Source organism: Apus apus, chromosome 11 (assembly GCF_020740795.1).
Source record: "Apus apus isolate bApuApu2 chromosome 11, bApuApu2.pri.cur, whole genome shotgun sequence".
Classification (NCBI taxonomy): domain Eukaryota; kingdom Metazoa; phylum Chordata; class Aves; order Apodiformes; family Apodidae; genus Apus; species Apus apus.
Genome location: NC_067292.1, coordinates 375,780 through 393,935, shown reverse-complemented (window position 1 = coordinate 393,935; position 18,156 = coordinate 375,780). Strand labels below are relative to the sequence as shown.

Sequence of the window (18,156 nt, the reverse complement as noted above, 5' to 3'; positions counted from 1 at the left end):
TATTTTATTCCTCTCGAACCAGACAGTGCGCTTGCAGACGTGTATTATTTCCACATGCTCAGGTTAGAGCCCAGACAGCGTCTGAGCCCGGCAGCCGGCTCGCCCTTCCTCTTCCTCCCATGCCGATGCTGACACCTCCGGGTGGCAGCCGGGAGTGCGGCGGCCGGGACGCCTTTGTTGTGGGCGAGGGGGGCACCGGCTCCCCACCCACCTCTGCCAGCACGGGCTGTCCCCAGCCGGCCCCAAGACGGCTCCTGAGCCAGCAGAGAAGGTCAAAATGAGTATTTGAATAAAATAGTAGCAACCCATTAATGATGGTTTTTAATAAAACCAGCTAAAATCTGGCTTCCTATGCCAGCTGCCTCAGCTGGAGAGGAGCTGTCTCCCTGTGCACAGCAGCACTTTAAAGGCAGCGAGGTGGTTGGGTTGAGGAAAGTGATTTGTTGGGGTTTTCTCCACAGAGCAGAAAAAAAATCAGAATTTTAATTTCTGAAGCATGAATCCAGCTGCTGAGTTCACAGCCCTCCTCTCCAGCAAACTTGACCACTCGTCTGACAAGGCAGATTGCTCATGTCACCCATGCATCAGTAATTTGTGTCTTCCCACGCATTTGGTGCCGTTGCCTGGTGATGCCACCCATCGCTCTGGGGTGCTGTTTTCCCAGAGGATGACCACTGGGATCCCTGCAGCTCTCAAGAGTTTCCAGCTTTTAAAAGACTGAAAGAAGGGTAGAGCATAAATCACTAGCCCTGTCTTTGTTAAGGGAGGATGGAGAGTGGTGATTTAACTGGTGAGGCAGGTCAGATAAACCTCAGGATAGCCTAGGATTTGCCATGACCAGATAATGCAAGCTAGAATTATGAAGTGTCCTGCCTAAAAGAGGATATAATGGCTTAAAATACCTTTTCTTCCCAGTGTTGATGTGGCCCAATTACCTGGTAGCTGTCACACTGCACACACTAGACATAAACACCCAAGACATGAGATGGTAGTGTAGCTGTTACCCCCTGGTGAAGGAGGTCTGGCAGCTGCCAGTGTCTCGCTGCCAGTGTCCAGGTGGTGAGGGTGTCCCTGGGTGGAGCTGTCCCCTGTGTCACCACGCTCTGTCCCACTGGCCTCGCCCGCGCTCTGGTTAGTGACGCGGGCACTGATGCTTGGGTTTTGTTGCCAGCTTTCAGTGCTTCACTGCGCTGGGTATTTTTTCTCTTCATGCTCTTGCACCTGTATGATACCACCTGTGTGCTTAAACTCCTTTGATGAAATAAGGGATGAAAATAAGACCCCCCAGCAGCTTCCTCCATGCCTTGTGCCAGAGTCATGTCTGCAGCAGACAGTGCTGCTCGGTGCTTTGAGCAGCAGTGAGTGGTGGTTCTTCTGTGGTGAACTAGGGCATCTCAGTGGCCAGGGTCAGTACTGCATGGTGCTGTTCAGTCCAAAGAGCTTGAGATGGGGTTGAGGAGGAAAGCTGAGGCTGAAGGTGCTGGAAGCTCTGGTCAGTCTCTGATGCTTCTCTAAACCATGGCGTGTGTGGGTAAAACCTCCTCATACCAGACTATGTTACTGTACATAACACCACAGGGGCCATCAGTAGCTATAGTTGGAAGAAGTAGGCAAGAGCCTTCAGTTCTCACTTTTTTCCTCTGTAGTTTCTCTCTTGACCAGCTACCAGGTAGTTGTTGGGAGAACGCTGGGTGACATTGATATCTGCCACTCAACACTTGTGCTTCAGCTTTGGCTGTTGTACTGTTGCTCAATGGCAGTTACTTTTCTGTTTCAACTTCAATTTTTATGTTAGACTTCCTGCTTCTCTTGTTTCAGAAGAACCCGTTGAAGATGTGGAAGGACCCAATGAAACAGCCGGTGATGCTGAAGAGCCTGCCAAGGAGCAAGAGAGTGGAGGGGACAAGGACCAGAGTAAATGGACAGGTAGGTTTTGGTCCCTCTTTTTCTTTAAATCCAGGAATGGAAAGTGGGAAGTTGCAGAGCAGTGGTCTGCCAAGTTATTTCCGTCCATGATGGTTCCACACACGCTGTCAGCATGATACTGTGTCATCCTCTGTGAACTCTGGGTGTAGCTTCGTGACACACTCAAATTGTTTGGGCCATGGTTGGCCACACATCCCTGCCACTGGCCCTGGGCTCATGCTGGGGCAGAGGATCAGAGCTCAGTGTGATGTACCTGACCTGGGCAGTGGGAATCAGCACTCAGGAGGGGTGGAGGGCGCAGGGGACTGTCCCTTCTGGCAGCAGCCAGCACTTGGGGTGGATTAAGTGTGTCATGAAGCTCCACTTGGAAGACTGTTGGCCTGCTTTTTCATTGTGGTCCTGGCTTTGGTAGCAAGATTCTGATGCAGAAAGGTAGAGCAGAGAGCTGTGCTTGTGCTCTGTTAACTGCTCACTTTTTGCTGGAGCTGTGACATGCTGAAACGGACGCTGCAGATGCACAGCAATACTTGGGTTGTTGCAATAGAACCTGAAAGGTTTCTCTATACAAAATCCTTAGATGGATTAATTGTGAAGGTAGTAGGTTACTCTGTCTTTCCCAGAAGGTGATTGCTGTCTTGCAGTGGTGAGTGGGAGGAATCTTTTAAATATTCCTTGCCTTTGTGCGTAAAGCAGCTGCTCTTTGTCCTCTGGAGAGGGACATTCTCCTCCAGCTGGCCCTTGCTGACCACTTCAGCATAGGTGTGGAAACAGAGGCACTGGAGGTAGGATTGGTTTTCCCTGATCCAGGACAGAGCAGTCCTGACTCCCTGTTCCTGGTTCTGCATGGCAGCCTGGTCAGTTGACAGCCTTAGGGCTGCTGGTGTGGTGCCTTCAGGCTGCACAGTGACCTTCCTTCCAGGCAGCCTTTTCCTGTCATCTTTGTGGGTGCTGCTTAGTGAGCCACAGCCCAAGAGATATTTCAGTTTCCACAGTCTTTTCAAAAGGATGAAATGTGGTCTTTCCTTGGAAGATGTGTCCAAACTGTTGAAGAAAGCAAGCTGGGTTTTAATGTTTGTTGAAGCTCGTGTTCTCAGTCTAGACTGCACTTGCTGACGTTGCTCTGTGCATCGTTCCCTCTCCCAGAGCCATTGTTCAACCCAGAGATGCAGATTGTGCTTGGCTGTAGGTGGTTTTTAGTCTCTTGTGTGGGATTGTGTGATCCTAAGCAAGAGCACACTTCATGAAGTGTCACAGAGAGACATAAGTATTGTGTGTTTATGGCATCTCTCGAAGTGTAAGTAGGGCCCTTGGACCAAACTTGAAGCACTTGGAAAATCTGATCTATTTGAAAATAAGATGTTTATGTTAAAACACATAAGGAAGGGTGAAGAATCTACTTTTTAAACCCTTTACTATCCAGAAACTATACATTTGGGTGGCTTTTTTTCTTAATACTGCCAGTGAAATTCCTAACCCACTCTTTGTCAGTTGAACAGCAGATAAGAAATGGACAGCTTCTGGGGTGTTCCCAAAGGGGTGCACAGGCTGTGTGTGTAAGCCCACAGAGCTCAGGACAGGCCTTGGCCAGGACCATTGCAGGGATGAGTGTACAGCCTCAGAAAGAGGTATGTCCATGCTGCTGTTGAATTCAGGCCGTGCTTTCACACATGGAACAACATCACCCCTGAGCTTCAAAGCAAAAAAAAAAAGAAGTTACCCACTGATCTTGCACAGTGGGTGTGCAAAGCAGGTACCACACCTCGGTCTTGCGTTGTTTCTGCTTTCAAGCTCCTTTGAGGAACATGGCTATGGTGCCATGTCCTTCTGGATCTCAAACATGGAAAGGAATGGAAATTAGGTGAGGTTATTCATGGCAACCACAGAAGAGCAGTGTCCACTTGTACAGCAATATCAGCATGCCATGGTACAAATCCAGGTGTATCCAGGGAGGGAAATCGGTGCTACAGGGGAGCACTGCCTTGTTCTAAGAGATAACTGCAAGAAAAGAGCTGGTCTGCAGCTCAGCCCAGTGGGAAGGCTCTCAATCACCACCTCAGGAAAGCTGAAGAGCCTTCTTTGCATTCATCCTCACTAAACAGACGGACTGTGCGGGGGACCAGAGCAGCCCACGTCAGCGGTGCTGTGGGGAGAGCTCATCTTCAGCTGAGAAGGAACTTGTTAAGACTTGGTTAAGCTAGATGTTGTCACACCCATGACCTGCTGCTTCATACTTGGGGGTTTTGTAAAAGTGACTGAAGTGTCCTCAGACCTGCCAGCTGCTCTCTCATGAACTTACAGAAACAGGGGAGGTACCACAAGGGGACGGACATGGTGCTTATCTTTGGCTGAAGGAGGGGCTGGGGAACCGCACACCTGCCAGCTCCCTTTGCCCCAGATTTTCCTGGGAATTGACCAAACAACTCTTTGTAAGTACTGAAGGGAAGATAATGAGATGAACAGTCGACACAGATTTGTCAAGAACAAATCATGTCAACACGACCCAATTTCCTTCTGTGTGAAGAAGGCCTTGTTTGCAGTCGATATCTCCTATCTTCTCCTTAGGAAGACTTTCAGCACTGGTTTTCAGAAGAGTCTCAGAACGGACCTAAAGCATGATGGTGTAGGTGAAAATGCTCTGGAATTGGTGCATTTCTGCAGTGCTGGAAGGCTTCCCTTGGAAGACTGCATCCATTTCTGAGCTTCAGGTGTCAAGAAAGTTGAACAGAAAGCCCAAACAGCATGAACAACCCAGAAGAGAGCATGGTCTACATACCATCAGCTGTGAGGAGAGAATGGAATGAGTGGACTTACTTGACCCAGAAAGAGAAAACAAAAGGAGAGGAGAAGATAAGTCTTCTTGTGCATAAAATGCTTCTGAAAGGAGGAAAATAATTTGTTCTCCATGTTCAGGATATAGCCAATGAGAAGTAATGGACTCAAATTGAAGGGAAAAATATTGGGTTAGCTAATTAATTTTTTAAAAATTCTTCTGGTACAGCTCATGAAACACTGGAGTAGATTTTCTGGGAAGGTTCCTCAGAGGCCTTTCAAAATTGGAAGGGGTGCTGTTGGGAATGAAGTAGGAACAGTCTGTCCTGCTTTGAATGGGCCATCTGACCATTAGAGGTGCTTCCGAGCCCTGCAATTCTGTGGAAGTGGGAGGTAGGTGAGGAAGAAATACAAGCTCAAAGCCAATAAATAGTGTGTTGAAGTGGTGGTTGATAGACCTGTTTTCTGTTCATTGTGCTGCAGTTTGATCATTAGGTTTCTTAGCAATTTATTCACCTTTTGTGCCTCAGTTTCTTACTGTGCACTGGGTGATTTATTCTCCCACTTTCTCAAAGATTTGATGTCGTTAGATGTCTAGCAAAACATGCAGTGTTTCTCCCAAGCTCCTTCTGCCTGTTGGTTGGAGGGTCAGGGTGGTTTGATGGCTCCACAGTGCACACATCTCCATGTGTCAGGCTGCCCCTGTGTCTGGGCTTGCACGGAAAGGAAAAACCTTCCTGCAAATTTGTAAAAACATCTCAGCTGCAGAGTAAATTTATCCATTTGGTTTGTATTTATTTTAAAATGGAACAATGTTAAGCAGAAACATCTTTTTAGGTAATACCTTCCGTTGAAATATACGTGTGGAAAACTCCATCCCAGGTAGGGATTGGTGTGCCCTGATCCCAGCTGCCTCCCTTGGCACTCTTCTGTGGCTCTCTGGAGAGAGGAGGGCTGATGGTCCCTCTTTCTAGACAGGACCGGTTCCTTCCTCCTCATCCTCCCTCTCCGGCAGTGTGATTGATCAGCTCCCAGGTGCCAGAGCTGCTCCTGCCCTGCCTGCTGCCCTCCTGCTCCAGAGCCACCCCTGGGCTGGAGAAGGGAGATGCTTTGGGCCTCATGGCTGAGCTTGAGGAATTATCTTATTGTGACTAACATGAGATTTATCACAAGCTAACCAGCCAGGAGGAAAGGAATCATGGCTGTTCCCGACTCCATTTTTAAGGCCAGATGTAATCTATTAATATTCAACATACTGGTTTCCAGCTAAAGCCTGAATATGATCAGGGTGGATCAGTACAAGACTGAGATTTGGGGTGGGGCTTATATCTGTTTTCTGACTGGAGAAAACCCCTTCATCTGCAGTGACCCAGCTATGAAAGAGACTTTCTTAATGCACTGTCAGTTGTATAGATGTAGAATATCAGCTTTTTTTTTCCACAAAAACAAGAAACAAACTCTACTTAAAATATAGATTGAGATGAAATATTTCTAGAGGACTAGCCTGAAGGGCTTTTATTTTTTTTAATGATTTTTTTTTTTTTAATCCATGATGCTCACCTAACACAGAGCAATTAGTGCAATGGAGCATCCCTGATTCGAATCCGTGGTAGATTGCTATTAAAGGAGGTATTAATGGGCTGCCGAGAGCTGGGAAATTGTTGCAGAAAAGTGTGTTTATGGAGTATGGTGCTGGCAGGCATGATTTCAATCGGATTTGACATGTTTAACATAAATGTATACTGCACAGCTCCTGCAGTTTATGAATAATTCCTACAGGCCCACTGCCTTTCTAATTACTGAAATTGAAAAAAACAGGTCAGGCACATCCTGACGGAAATCTATTACTGCCCCTCCCCCCGCTGCCGCGCTTTTCTGTTTTCTTAATATATGGCATTCGTGGAGCACTTAATGGCTGGGATGTTCTGCGGACCAGAATGAAGAGGAGGGCGAGAGCAGGCTGGGAGGAAGGGGTGCAATGGAGCCGCTCTCGACCCTGGCTTCAGTGTGAAGGAAACCTGGCAGAGGGGATGGGAAAGCATGCTGCAACTGTGCTTTTCCCTGAGGATTTAGGGAGCACAGAGGGCTCCCGGGTGCCCAGGAGAGCAGCCAGGCCCAGGTGCCTGGCCCTGTGGTGGCAGGGCTGGGTGCAGGGCACACTCCTGGCTCCCAGGCAGCAGCAGCTGGTGCTGGGTTCACCTCTTTGAGGGCACAAAGGGAGGCAGGGGCTCCAGAGGACCCCCAAGCCCCTCTCCCTTCCCCAGGCTTTCCCCACCGGCTGCAGCCATGGGCCCTGTTCTGAGCCCTCTGCCCAGCACAAGTCTGTGAGCAACAGAAGAGGGAGCAGAGCTCCCGTGGCAGGGAAGCTTTCTGGCTTGGTCCAGGCCTTTTCTTTGGGTGCATTCCCTGAGTGTTTTACTACTCATGTGCCAAGGTCAGCCTGTGCTGTGGTCACTGCCACATTTGTCTGCAAGTGCCCAGCCCCTGGTTCCAGCATGCTGGCATGACGGGGCCCTGCACCCCTCGGGGTCTGCTGCTCCCTGCCTCAGAGCCAGGCTGTGATCCATAACTTTGTGCCATTGCTCCGGTATCTCCCTCCCAGCCTGCACCTGGTATCTTCTGTCCACCGGCAGGTCCTAGGGCCTCCTCAGGAGCTGAGAGGAGATGAGCTGTGCTCATGGTGGCCAACAAAGTGCTGCCTCCACCTGCCCCTTGTGCTGCTGGTGTCACACCGCAGCGTTTCCTAGGTGCTCGGTGTTTGTACAGAGTGTGGCACAAGAGTGTGGTGGTGGGTGGGGCTTCTGGGCACTGTGATATGAGTATTTACTAGTAATTCAGTTGTTCATGCTCACTGCAGGCTGGAAGGTATGGCACAGCATTAGAGAAACAAATTATTTGACCATTTTCAGGGCCATATTTCTGAAAGGCAGCAGTGAAGGTCTGCGTACAAAAGTGTGCTTGCAAGTCTGTGTGTTTACTTCTGTCTATCATGCACTCACGTTGTACGTCAGATCTGGAGTTGAAAAAATACTGTAGAGCAACAGGCAATATACAGGCCTGTTAGAATGGCTACATCTTATTAGAATAAATGATACCTTTAGGGAATAAGGAATGTAAACAGTGTTTCAGAAAGAACCATCTGACCCTGTGTTACGAAGAGGGGAGGCAGCTTATGGGCCCAGGGAGGCTGCAGTGGGCCTCTGGCTGCCATCCTGTCCCTGTGCTCCTGTGGTGGGGTCACCTGCTCAGAGTTATTCTGGCTTCACCTGCTCAGAGTTATTCTGGCTTAGTACAAATTGTGTGTTTCCATGGGATAGCAGCTGTCTGCCAAGAGACTGATACTGAAAATTGGGGCTGCTGTTGGTGGAACTTCACAGTTAGGTCTGGAGCACAGGGCCTGGCCCATGAAGGCTGTGTGAGGATGGCAACAGATACAACAGCCCACCCCGCTCTCAGGATTTTGGGAGGAAAAGCACAGCCACTTTAAGGATGCTCCTGCACGAGACCCATGCCAGGGCAACAGCTGCCAGCGTGGGCACTTCCAGCCATGGGGCTGGCAGGCAGGGCAGGCAGGTCCATCTTGTCCGAGGGCTCATGATGCTGATTAATTGCTCTGAGAAAACGGTGGGGGAGGTGTGGGGAGGGAGGCACCACCAAATATGGAATTTTATTTTCCATCGGGCAGTGAAAACACAGTTCCCTGGTCCTGCTGAAAACTTTTTCCCAGGCCGGCTGGTGAACTTAGTAGGAAGGGAGTTTTCTCAGCAGGCTGGGGAGGGGAGGGTGTTGGTTCTCAAATCAATGGAGATAGCAGAAACCCCACTGTAAATTTCTAGGGCAAGTGGCAAGCTGGTTTACGGAATGCAGAGAGATGAGAACCTCTGGCTTACGGAAAGCAGCATGAATTAATAATAATTTAATTGGCTTCTCCATTATGTTGCTGGGTTGGGAGATGGAAGTTTAGATGAAGGGGTTGTCAGTGGTACTTTAGCTAAAAGAACCTGATGGCTGGGAGGTGGGGTGGTGACTCCCTTCCCACCAGGATGGAGCACAGGCAGTGGTTGGGACCCATGCTGGTGTTGCCTCTGGACCTAGTAAAGGAAAAGATCCCTGCTTCCAAGGATGCTTCCCATCTCACCTCTGAAATAGTGCCTGGGAGGATTTCTCCTCCTTAGAAAAGCAGAAGCTGCCAAGGAAGAATGAGAAGGCAAGTAGGTCTCAGAAGTGCTGTGGAGGCCAGCAGCGCTGTCCTGTTGCACTTGGCTTTCGGATACCTTTCTTGAGAAACACAGATTTTTCTCTAAGGTTGGCAAATTGGAACTGAATGCATCTCAAGATGCATTCAAAAATACTACCTGATACGTAGCCATACATCATACTTTAAACCTGAATTCTTTTTTCTTTCCTGCAAGGCCTGTGCCCCTAAGCATGCTCTCGGATGTGGCTGGGACGCAGGTGTTGTGCTCCACGTTCTCTGGTGCTGAGCTGTGGTTTGGAGCCGAGGCCCTTCTGACACGTTTGGCTGAGGATGTTTTGTCCTGTCCGCTCCGTGCAGAGGCCAAGGTCCCACTCAGCTGCCAGAGAGATCTGCCAGCAGGTGCCAAGCTGTGTGTTCCCATTTCTCCAGGCAGAAGGGAGTTTGTAATTCCTCTGATCTGTGATGTGGACTCAATGTGTCACTTCGTGTATTTGGCTGTTTATCAACAATCAACTTCGGTCTCAGTGCTGAAATTCCCACTTGAGCTGTCATCTCAAAAAATAATACTTAGAACAAATGTTGAGTATGCGTTTTTCAGAACAGCTACAAGCCAGTTATTTTGGTGTCTGGACAGTTGTTAATAATTCTGGTGTCGAAGGATTAAAGTTACAGGTTGGATAAAGTGCATTTAATTAAAATGGGCACTTTGGAGATGGTAAGTAAAAGTAAATTCTAATTACGTCTTACTTTTCCCTAATTCTAAGCAGGCTGCTTCCCAGTAGAAGGGAAATAAGAAAATTCCCTGTTGTGACCCCAGAGGGTACAGCCAGTGTTCAGCAGCTATGGGGTCATTGACAGCTGGGTTGTTATGTTTAGTCTCTGCACCCAAAAACATCACATTGATGAGCTGCTAGAAGGGGTGAACAGTGAATGTGGTGGCAGAGGGTGAGGACCAGGGGCTCTCTGAGCTCCAGTGCAGATTCCACCACCAGTGGGACACCAGTGGGTTCCAAAGAGTCTAGAGCTCACCTTGGTTTATGAATGCAATTCCGTAGGTATTTTGTGGTTCCCGGTTCTCACTGTTTCCAAAACTGAAAACGTTGTCATCCTTTATTTGGGAAAGTGACCCATAGTCATGAGCAGAGGTTTTTCCAGTCATCCCTCTTCCTCCCTCATGTCCCCTGCCCCTCAGGCAGGCCAGCAGTGCCAGCACAGCTCACTACAGCACTTGTCCATAGCTTTGCAGAGCAAATGGCACCCAAAGGCTTGAAGTGGCAGTTGACAGAGCCTGGAGAGACCCTGCCCAGAGCACACAGCAGACACAGTCACTGGCCAGGGAAGCCTAAGGGGCCCCAGAGCCATGGCTGGCATTGCTGTCCCAGCCCGGCGCAGGGCTGGAGCTGAGCTCCCACGGCTGTGGGACCGCTGGCAGACCTGGGCTCTCTGCACCCCGGTCCTGACCCTGGGCTGCCCACTGGGGCTCACACCTCAATGTCTGAGCTGACACCAAGGAGTGGACGATGTCAACAACAATTAGCCTCCTGATTGGGACCACTGACATCGCACAAGGCTGGGGCAGGGCATGTTAAGGCAGGTGGTCCCCTACTCCCATGGTGCTGGCTCTCGAAGCTGGTCTCTCCCTCCCCAAACCCAGTGCAGGAACTGCTTTCCCTGACGAGGAGCAGTGTGGGCAGGCCTGCAGTGGTGCCATGTTTCTCATGCTCCAAGCACATTTTATTCACAGGAGCTAAGGGTGAGCAGCCTTGGTCCTGTAGGCATCTTTAGGGACTTTCCAGTTCTGGACCCCTGGGTCCAGGATTAAGGCACTTTTACGGATTTTTATTTTTTTTTTCCTTTCTCTCTTCTGGAAGTTATTTTGCCTGTTTGTAACTGAACGCTTAGAGTTGGGGTCTGGAGGGTGATTAGAAATAGGGATTGTGTTTCTTTCTGTGATGTGGTACTTTTTGAGGTGCCTCTCCTGTCAGCAAATGGGAAGACCCTTGAGAAGGATGCAGTTTACCTGGATCTCACTCTGATGGCATCATCTGAAACCAGGAGTGGACACAAGCGGGTTCACAAAGAGAATAAGAGACAAGGGGAAGAGTAGGGGGGACCGGTCTAAGAATGCTACAGTGCCTTGTTAATCGGCAGCTGATCCATCATATTAAATATCCAGCTGTCACATATTACCTTTCAAGTGAAAATGAATAACTCCCATTAAGGGCGAAATGGGTTTGAAGTCGATTCGAGACAGATTAAAGTACTGTTATGAATGTGTGTTCGGGGAGGAGGAGACGGGGGCTGTGTATAATATACTTGTCCTTACAGTTTTTAAATAATAGATGTCCCACAAATTTATGTACTGCAGGCTGCCAGGGTTCGGGGGAGGGGCAAAGGTCAGGGATGTGCCTCTCAGAGTGCCTCAACTTGCAGAGTGTTTTGCTGTTGACTTCTGGGCTCATTTGCCTTTTTCTGTGTTGTTGAAATCAAATCTCCTTTCCTCAGCTCATTGTGATCTGAGAATGTCCTGGTCCCGTCCACTGCTGGCTGTAGGCTGGGTCTCTGCCACTGTTACTTTGGTGGGATCAAAGTACCCCCAGGTGCTCCTTCCCAGGGCACAGGGGCTGAGCCTGGCAGCGTGCCACTGCTTCCTGCCAGAGGGCAAGTCATGGGGTTGAGGCCACAGCTTCTAGCATCTCCAAGGCAAACATAGTCCAGAGTTTTCATACACAAAACGTCTTTGGTGAGCTGGGAGTGTGAGTTCTGCTTTGTTGAGTCAGTCCAGCTGCTTGTGGAGTTGACACGTTGGCCTTCATGTCTCGCCAAGCACTTGCGTGTCTGATGTAAACACAGGACTTGACTCTCGCACCTACCAGGATGTGTGCAGCCCACAGGCCTCTGACTAGAAATTACACCTTTCCCTTACCCTGAAAGGTAATCAAGAATTAAGTTTTTGGTCCAAGTGTTCTTTGTGGGATGTAGGTTAGTCCATAGGCTCATCCTCCCTCAACTGCTTGGTATGTGTTTCAAGCAACAGCAGCAGAGTAAATGGAAATACTGTCTTCATCCAACTAAAGCCTCTTTGAGGATGTCCTGATATAAATCTCTTTTTGTTGCAGCACCAGCCAGCCAGGCAGAGAAGGAGCCAACAGAGCCTCCAGCATCTTCTAAACGAATATCATTTCCCAGCAGCTCTGAGTCGCCTCTCTCCTTTAAATGGTCAAAAACTTCAGAGGAGACCAAATCAGAGCAGGTAAGGAAGAATCCAGCTTTTTGTGCATCTACAAGCAGGTGATTTGTTTCATATGTGCCAAAAGCAAAGAATAAAAGAGGAGGAGGAGGATGAAAGGTGATAACTGGTGATAGGAGAAGGCATGGAATTATGGAAGCTTTAAGGAAAGAGGAAAGCAGCAGCTGTAACCATTGCGTGGTCCCTTTCTCTGGCTCTGCAGATGTATCAGTGTCCATACTGCAAGTACAGCAACACGGACATCAATCGGCTGCGGGTTCATGCCATGACCCAGCACTCGGTGCAGCCCATGCTCCGCTGCCCACTCTGCCAGGACATGCTGAACAACAAGATCCATCTGCAGCTGCACCTCACCCACCTGCACAGCGTGTCACCCGACTGCGTCGAGAAGCTGATCCTGACGGTGAGTGGCTGCGCAGCCGGAGCCGAGCGGGGAGCGCGCAGGGGCGGCCGGAGCCGCGTGGGCAGCAGCGCTGTGCTGGGCAGCTCCTGCACCTGCCACGGCTCTGTCATCTTGGTTTTTCCCATCCCTGCATGTTTTGTCTGTGCTTGAGCACTGTGGAAGTTGGCAGTGTTGCAGTGTTGAGTAATTTCCCTGTGAAGAAATCAGAAAAAAGATTATTTCCTTTAACTACTGAGGTCATTGCATGGGATCACAGCTTGCACAGAAGCTTCTGGGAGATGCAGCAGCTGATGTGCTGTGCTGCTTCTGTGTTGATGAGCACTTCCCAAGACGGACAGCCAGGGTGATTAAGGTAACAACACAGGAAATTAGATTCTGCTTAAAATATTATTTTAAGAACCAATAGAGTAACTTCCCTTGGCGGTCTCATCTCACACAGAGGAGACAGTCCTATTGTGCTGCCCATGTTCTGCACTTCATTCTGTTAATGAGGAACATTGTTGTGGTTGTATGAGATAAGTTGGATCTGTTGCTTCTGTGAGGAATCACTCTGTCCAAAATTACAAAGCTTTTGTTGTGTGATAATTCCCTTTTCTCGGAGTAACCTGAACAAGCAAGAGATATGCTGCTGTATGCCCGAGAGAGGTTGAACCTTACTGGACTGTTAAATATTAGAGATACTATTTCAAGTGCTGTTTTTAAGATATTTTGAAATGTCTGGTTTAAAATTAAAATGTACGCACAGGCAGTTAAAATTCTCTGAAGTGGGAAGTTAGCTGCTGAAGGGTGGAGTGAAAGTTTGCTAGATAAAGTGAACTCTCTGTACGTAGAGCTCAAAAGTTGTAACAGCTCGACTTCTCAAGCTCTTTGCCAAGTGCATTGTGCCTGTTTGTGGGTTGTGATTGCTATTGCAGCGTTCTGATGGGGAGCAGAAACTACGTGTCACCACAGACGTGCACCAGACTCTTGTTCTGCCTTCATCCTTGTTAAGAGTACCTAGCATGGGAATCCTCCCTGTCTCTGAGGAAGTAAAACTCGTCTAACTCAAGAGCTAGTGCTTGGTGAGAAGGAGTAAATTAACACTCAGCATTCAAGTTCTCATTTGTGAGACCTGGGTGTGTGCTTTGCCTTGCTTCACCCTGGAGATGCTGACTGAGAGTCCCTGTGCTGGGGTTGGGGTGGTCCTGTGTGGAGTACCTGGGCAGTGTCTGCAGGACTCGTTCCAGCCGGCGCTGCCCAGGAGTGCCCAGACAGGCTCACCAGTATTCAGGCACTTGCTTCAATAAATAACATTCTGAGTCCCAGAATGTCTCTTTCATTAATTACCTTTTCATAGGTTTCACATGAGTGTGCCTTTCCATTAGCTAGTGTCAGTTTAAGATACAGGTAGAATTAATAAGGGCCTTTTTCAAAAACACTTCCTTCTAAATTCACAAATGGGATGTATTGTCAGATTTCTGCACTGTTATTTCTTTGGTATTATCTTCAAGGCAAGGTTGTGCCTGCATTTAAGAACTTGTCGCCAAGTACATAAAATGTTTACTTTGGTTCCTGTCAGTTCTTTGCCTTTGTTTTTTTATTCTTGTCTCCTATTTCTGCTTCTTGTCTCCCTTCTTTGCAGATTCCTGATAGTGGAGGTGAATAACATGTTTGTTGTAATACTCATGTTCTGTAGCAGCTCCTGTCCTGTGACATCATTGGAGCAGCATTCCCAGCTTGTCCCTTACAGTTCTCTCCTCTGCTCTTGTTGTCACCCTTCCAGTCCTCTGGCCCCTTCTCAAAGACCTTTATGCTTTTTATCTTCCCCTTTGCTTTACTACCTACCTGTCCTCTCACTTTTCTGCCCTCTCTCTTGGCCCCACTGGGCTCCACAGGAGCTGAAGATGCATCCTGCAAAGCTTGTGGTGGCCACTGCTGGACCAACACTGCTGTCTGCCCATGGGAACCAGGTGCCTTTGCCACACTGCAAACCCCATTACACATCCCTCTGGGCTGACAAGTCCCGGCACTCTCTGAATAATGGAATGCAGAGAGGCAGGGAAAAAGAGCCCAGCAGGTCACCAGCCCTGCAGAGCAGGCTGTGACTGCAGGCTCTAGCAGGGTGTAGCTCTGCTCTGCAGACCACTTGTGCACCTGGGTCAAGGACCTGTCCCATTACAAAGATTTTGGTCTCTGCCACCTGCATCCATTTTGATTGATGGTGCTTAAGTGTGTAAATACCTTCTGAGGATTTGAATGAATCTTGTTAGCTTCTGACTGAATTGATGGAAGACATTTTGACCTTATAAAAGCAGTGAGCAGAAGCTGAGCCCCGTCCTTAGGCCAGCAAGTGTAACCAGTTCACTAAGGGCGTCTGCTTGGTTGGTGTGGAACAGCTCATCCCCAGCTGGGTTGGCAGAGCTCAGTCTGCACTGGTGCACTTGGGCTGGTCCATCTCCTGGCCTGGGCAGCTTTGTGTCCTCCAGGATACCTGCAGCCTGCCAGAAGCCAGTCGTTCAGGAGCTCAGGACCCCCAACAGAGGATGTGGCCAAAGCATCTGCAGTGCTGTGGAGGACAGTCCCCTTTGGGGAGCATGTCTTCTGCACTGGGCAGGGTCTCATTCTTGGCTGCAGAGCACAGGGCTTCTGTGGAAAGCCATGGGACTGATGGAGCTGGCAAGCTCATCCTCGTGCCTCTGTCTGGTTATTCCGCCTCGCCGTTGCCAGCGGCCCTAGGCAGCTGTTTCTTTGGTACCCAGAGATGCAGCCGGGTAGGAAGGTTGTCTCTCCTGCTCCAAGTCAAGTAGCACATGGGTCAAGAAGGTGTTTCTTCTTTGCATTAACTGACAAATATTTTGAGAAATCAGTACAGCGTGTGCAGAATGTGTCAGCATCAAAGGTTCCTGATTTTGCTCATTCTAGCTAAGATCCCGATGTCAGTCTGACATGTGGATCGGGTCTTGGTGCCACCGCGAGGGAACTGCAGCCCAGTAAATGGGAGCCAGGTCCCTTTCGACACAGTGTCTTTGCGCTCAGCATTTGGAGGAGGCTCCAGTTAATAATACCTTATCAGACGCCTTTCAGGAACCTGCAGTGTCTAATATGTCTGTTGCCATGGTAACGGCTGCTTGCTTGTGCTCAGCATCTCAGAACTGGCTGTTCCGTGCCCCGTCCTTTTCATATCAGCACCCAGCCTGGCTGGCCATCCCCAGGGACACCCAGGTGCCCCCCAGGGGCTGGGACAGGGCTGGCAGGACTGCAGCCACAGGGTGAGGGGACAGGAGCTCCCCCTGGGGGCTGGGCAGCCCCTGTGGGGCAGGGGCTCCTGCCGTCCTCCGTCTCCTGCTCCTTCCCTTCTGCGGGGCTGGGGAAGGAATGTCACTGGGTTTATTTTCCACAGTGTTTCAGCTTATCTGAGCAGGTCGAATCGCCTTCCTTCCACACAACAGGCTCTTCGCTGATCTCGGGCCTGCCCCGCTTCAGCAGAGAGCCTCTTAATGAGGGTGAAGTGCAGTTCGCCTGCACAGTCGATTGACAAGACTGATGGGCTCAAACCGGGAGAAGGGACGGCTTCCCAAGAGCCTCTGGGAGTGGGAGCCTCCCTCCTCCTGCGCCCGGCTTTATCCCTCTGCACATTCCTCCCGTCATTTCTCTTGTCAGTTCTCTCTGCCCCGATTCAGGGCGTCTTCCCAGTGTTTCCACTGTCTTTCCATCTTTTCTCTCTTGCTCTAAGAGAAATTCTTGCCCATCCCTGCCAGCCTCACTTCTCCCTCCTGCTATCTTCACATATTTTTCCTCTTTCCTATTGTCTTTTCTTATTGCTCTCTCCCTTCTGCTGTCATTCAATTTTTCTCTCTCCCTCCTCTCGCCCCCTCTCACTCCCCCCTTTCCCTCTCACTCTGTGTCTCATTCTCCATCTCGGATGAAGGTAATGAAAATAATCGGGCTTCATTAATTCTGAGCCCTGTGAGATGATAGCCATTTGGAGCCATGTTTGCCAATTAGATGGTCTAAATTAGAAGTGACCTTGGTATACTGCCATCGCTTTGCCTCTCTGAGTCTAATGAAGCTTTTCACTCCAGCACCCTCTCTCTCTCTTTGTAATGGAAATTACCTCCTTTGTCTGGTTCAGGAACCTTGCATTGCATGTGTATTTCCACCTGGTTGCATGGACATGAGGATAGTGATGTATCTCCTCAGACCCCTTCAGGAGATTTTCTTTTCAAAGCCACGTGATTTCAGCATTTTGGGGCATTTGCAGAGGAACCACACAGACTGTCCCCGCGTTTGGTCACTGGGTCTGGAGGGAGGTCAGGGCAGGCAGCCGGGGCGCCAGGGGAGCTGGCTGCTCATGCAAGCCGAGATTAATTCTTCAGACGTGCCAGGAATATGCTCATGTCGCGCTGCCGTGGCCAGTGTGGGAGGGGTGTTGCAGCCCTGAGCTCTGGCCTGTGTTGATAAGTGGCTCTGCAGTTCATCATCTTACAAACATGGTAGATGTGGTAGTGGCAGGAGCCACTCTTGTCACTGCTCTGGGTTGTCACCTGTGAGGATTGGACCCACAGTTTGTTCTCCAGGCCAGTAACAGGTTTGTAGGTTTCAGGACATGTGCAATCTGCTGAGGATGCTCAGGGGACAGGGAGGCAGGGGACATGGCATGTCACCCCTTGGGTGTTTAGCAGCAGCCACTCCCTGGATCACACTGTCTATAGAAATGGCAATGAGATTGAGGTGCCCACACATGACGGTGGATTTCATCATCATGAAGAAGTGTTCTCTGCTTGAGGGAATCTGAATTTTGTCCAAAAGAGAGGGTCCTTGGAAGCAGAGGGACTTGTCCCAGTAGCTTTCCATCTTCTAAGGCAGATAACTGGCTTCTCTGCAGTCTGCTCTAGACGGAACTTCTCCAGCTGGTGTTCCCAACTCCCGTTCAGCCCACAGGGGAGATGTTTGAAGTGGGACACAGGAGGGGCTACCAAGTCTATGGGGCAAACTTCTCCTTCTTCGCTCTTAACTCAAGCAAATTCCCCGCCATGCCGAGCGAACGGGGATGGGGACGTGGTGGTTGGAGGAAAGGGTGTGCTCTGAGTGCCTGCCCCAGCATTAGGGTTCTCCAGACATTCATGGAGACACTGACTCAAGTCATTGAAGTAGGAATAAACAGAACCTGATCCACCTCTTGGCATCTGTCAGAGGGGCATGGGTGAGCTGCCCATCCCTCCCCACCTCCTGGTTTCATTGGGACAGAAAAGTCCAGAGTGACGCAGGTCAAGGGGAGCATTTGCATTCTGTGTGATAATACTGCTGTGGAGAGCAACCTAGAGATCCTGGACCTAGGAGCAGAGGGGGACGGGCGCTCTCGGGCTGTGGATCTGCTGTGACAGAGAGGGGTGTTCCCATGCTGAAAGGCTTTGCTGGTGGCTTGTGGGCCAGGAGATGGGGGCTTCATGCTGTGAAGGGGATGCAGCTTAACAATGGGCAGAGCAGAACAAGTACGGACAGAAGAAGGAAAGGGAAAAGGCAAATCGTGCTTGTCCAATGTCCATCTGTAGGGTTGTTGTTTGAATAACGGCTCACCTTGACTGACTTGTTGCCTTTGTGGAACAGCTGGTGTTGGAGAGACATTTAAAA

The 18,156-nt window shown here is 49.7% G+C and overlaps 1 protein-coding gene across 7 annotated transcripts in view; it reads left to right on the top strand.

Moving 5' to 3' along the window:
• Nucleotides 1-18,156, top strand: part of ZFHX3 (zinc finger homeobox 3) — a 523,576-nt gene that overhangs the window by 488,363 nt on the left and 17,057 nt on the right. For all 7 annotated transcript variants that reach the window (XM_051629816.1, XM_051629819.1, XM_051629821.1 and 4 more), the window contains 3 exons: nt 1,819-1,926; nt 12,013-12,146; nt 12,346-12,546. In XM_051629816.1, the coding sequence (XP_051485776.1) occupies nt 1,819-1,926; nt 12,013-12,146; nt 12,346-12,546 (443 nt within the window). The remainder of the gene's footprint in view (nt 1-1,818; nt 1,927-12,012; nt 12,147-12,345; nt 12,547-18,156) is intronic.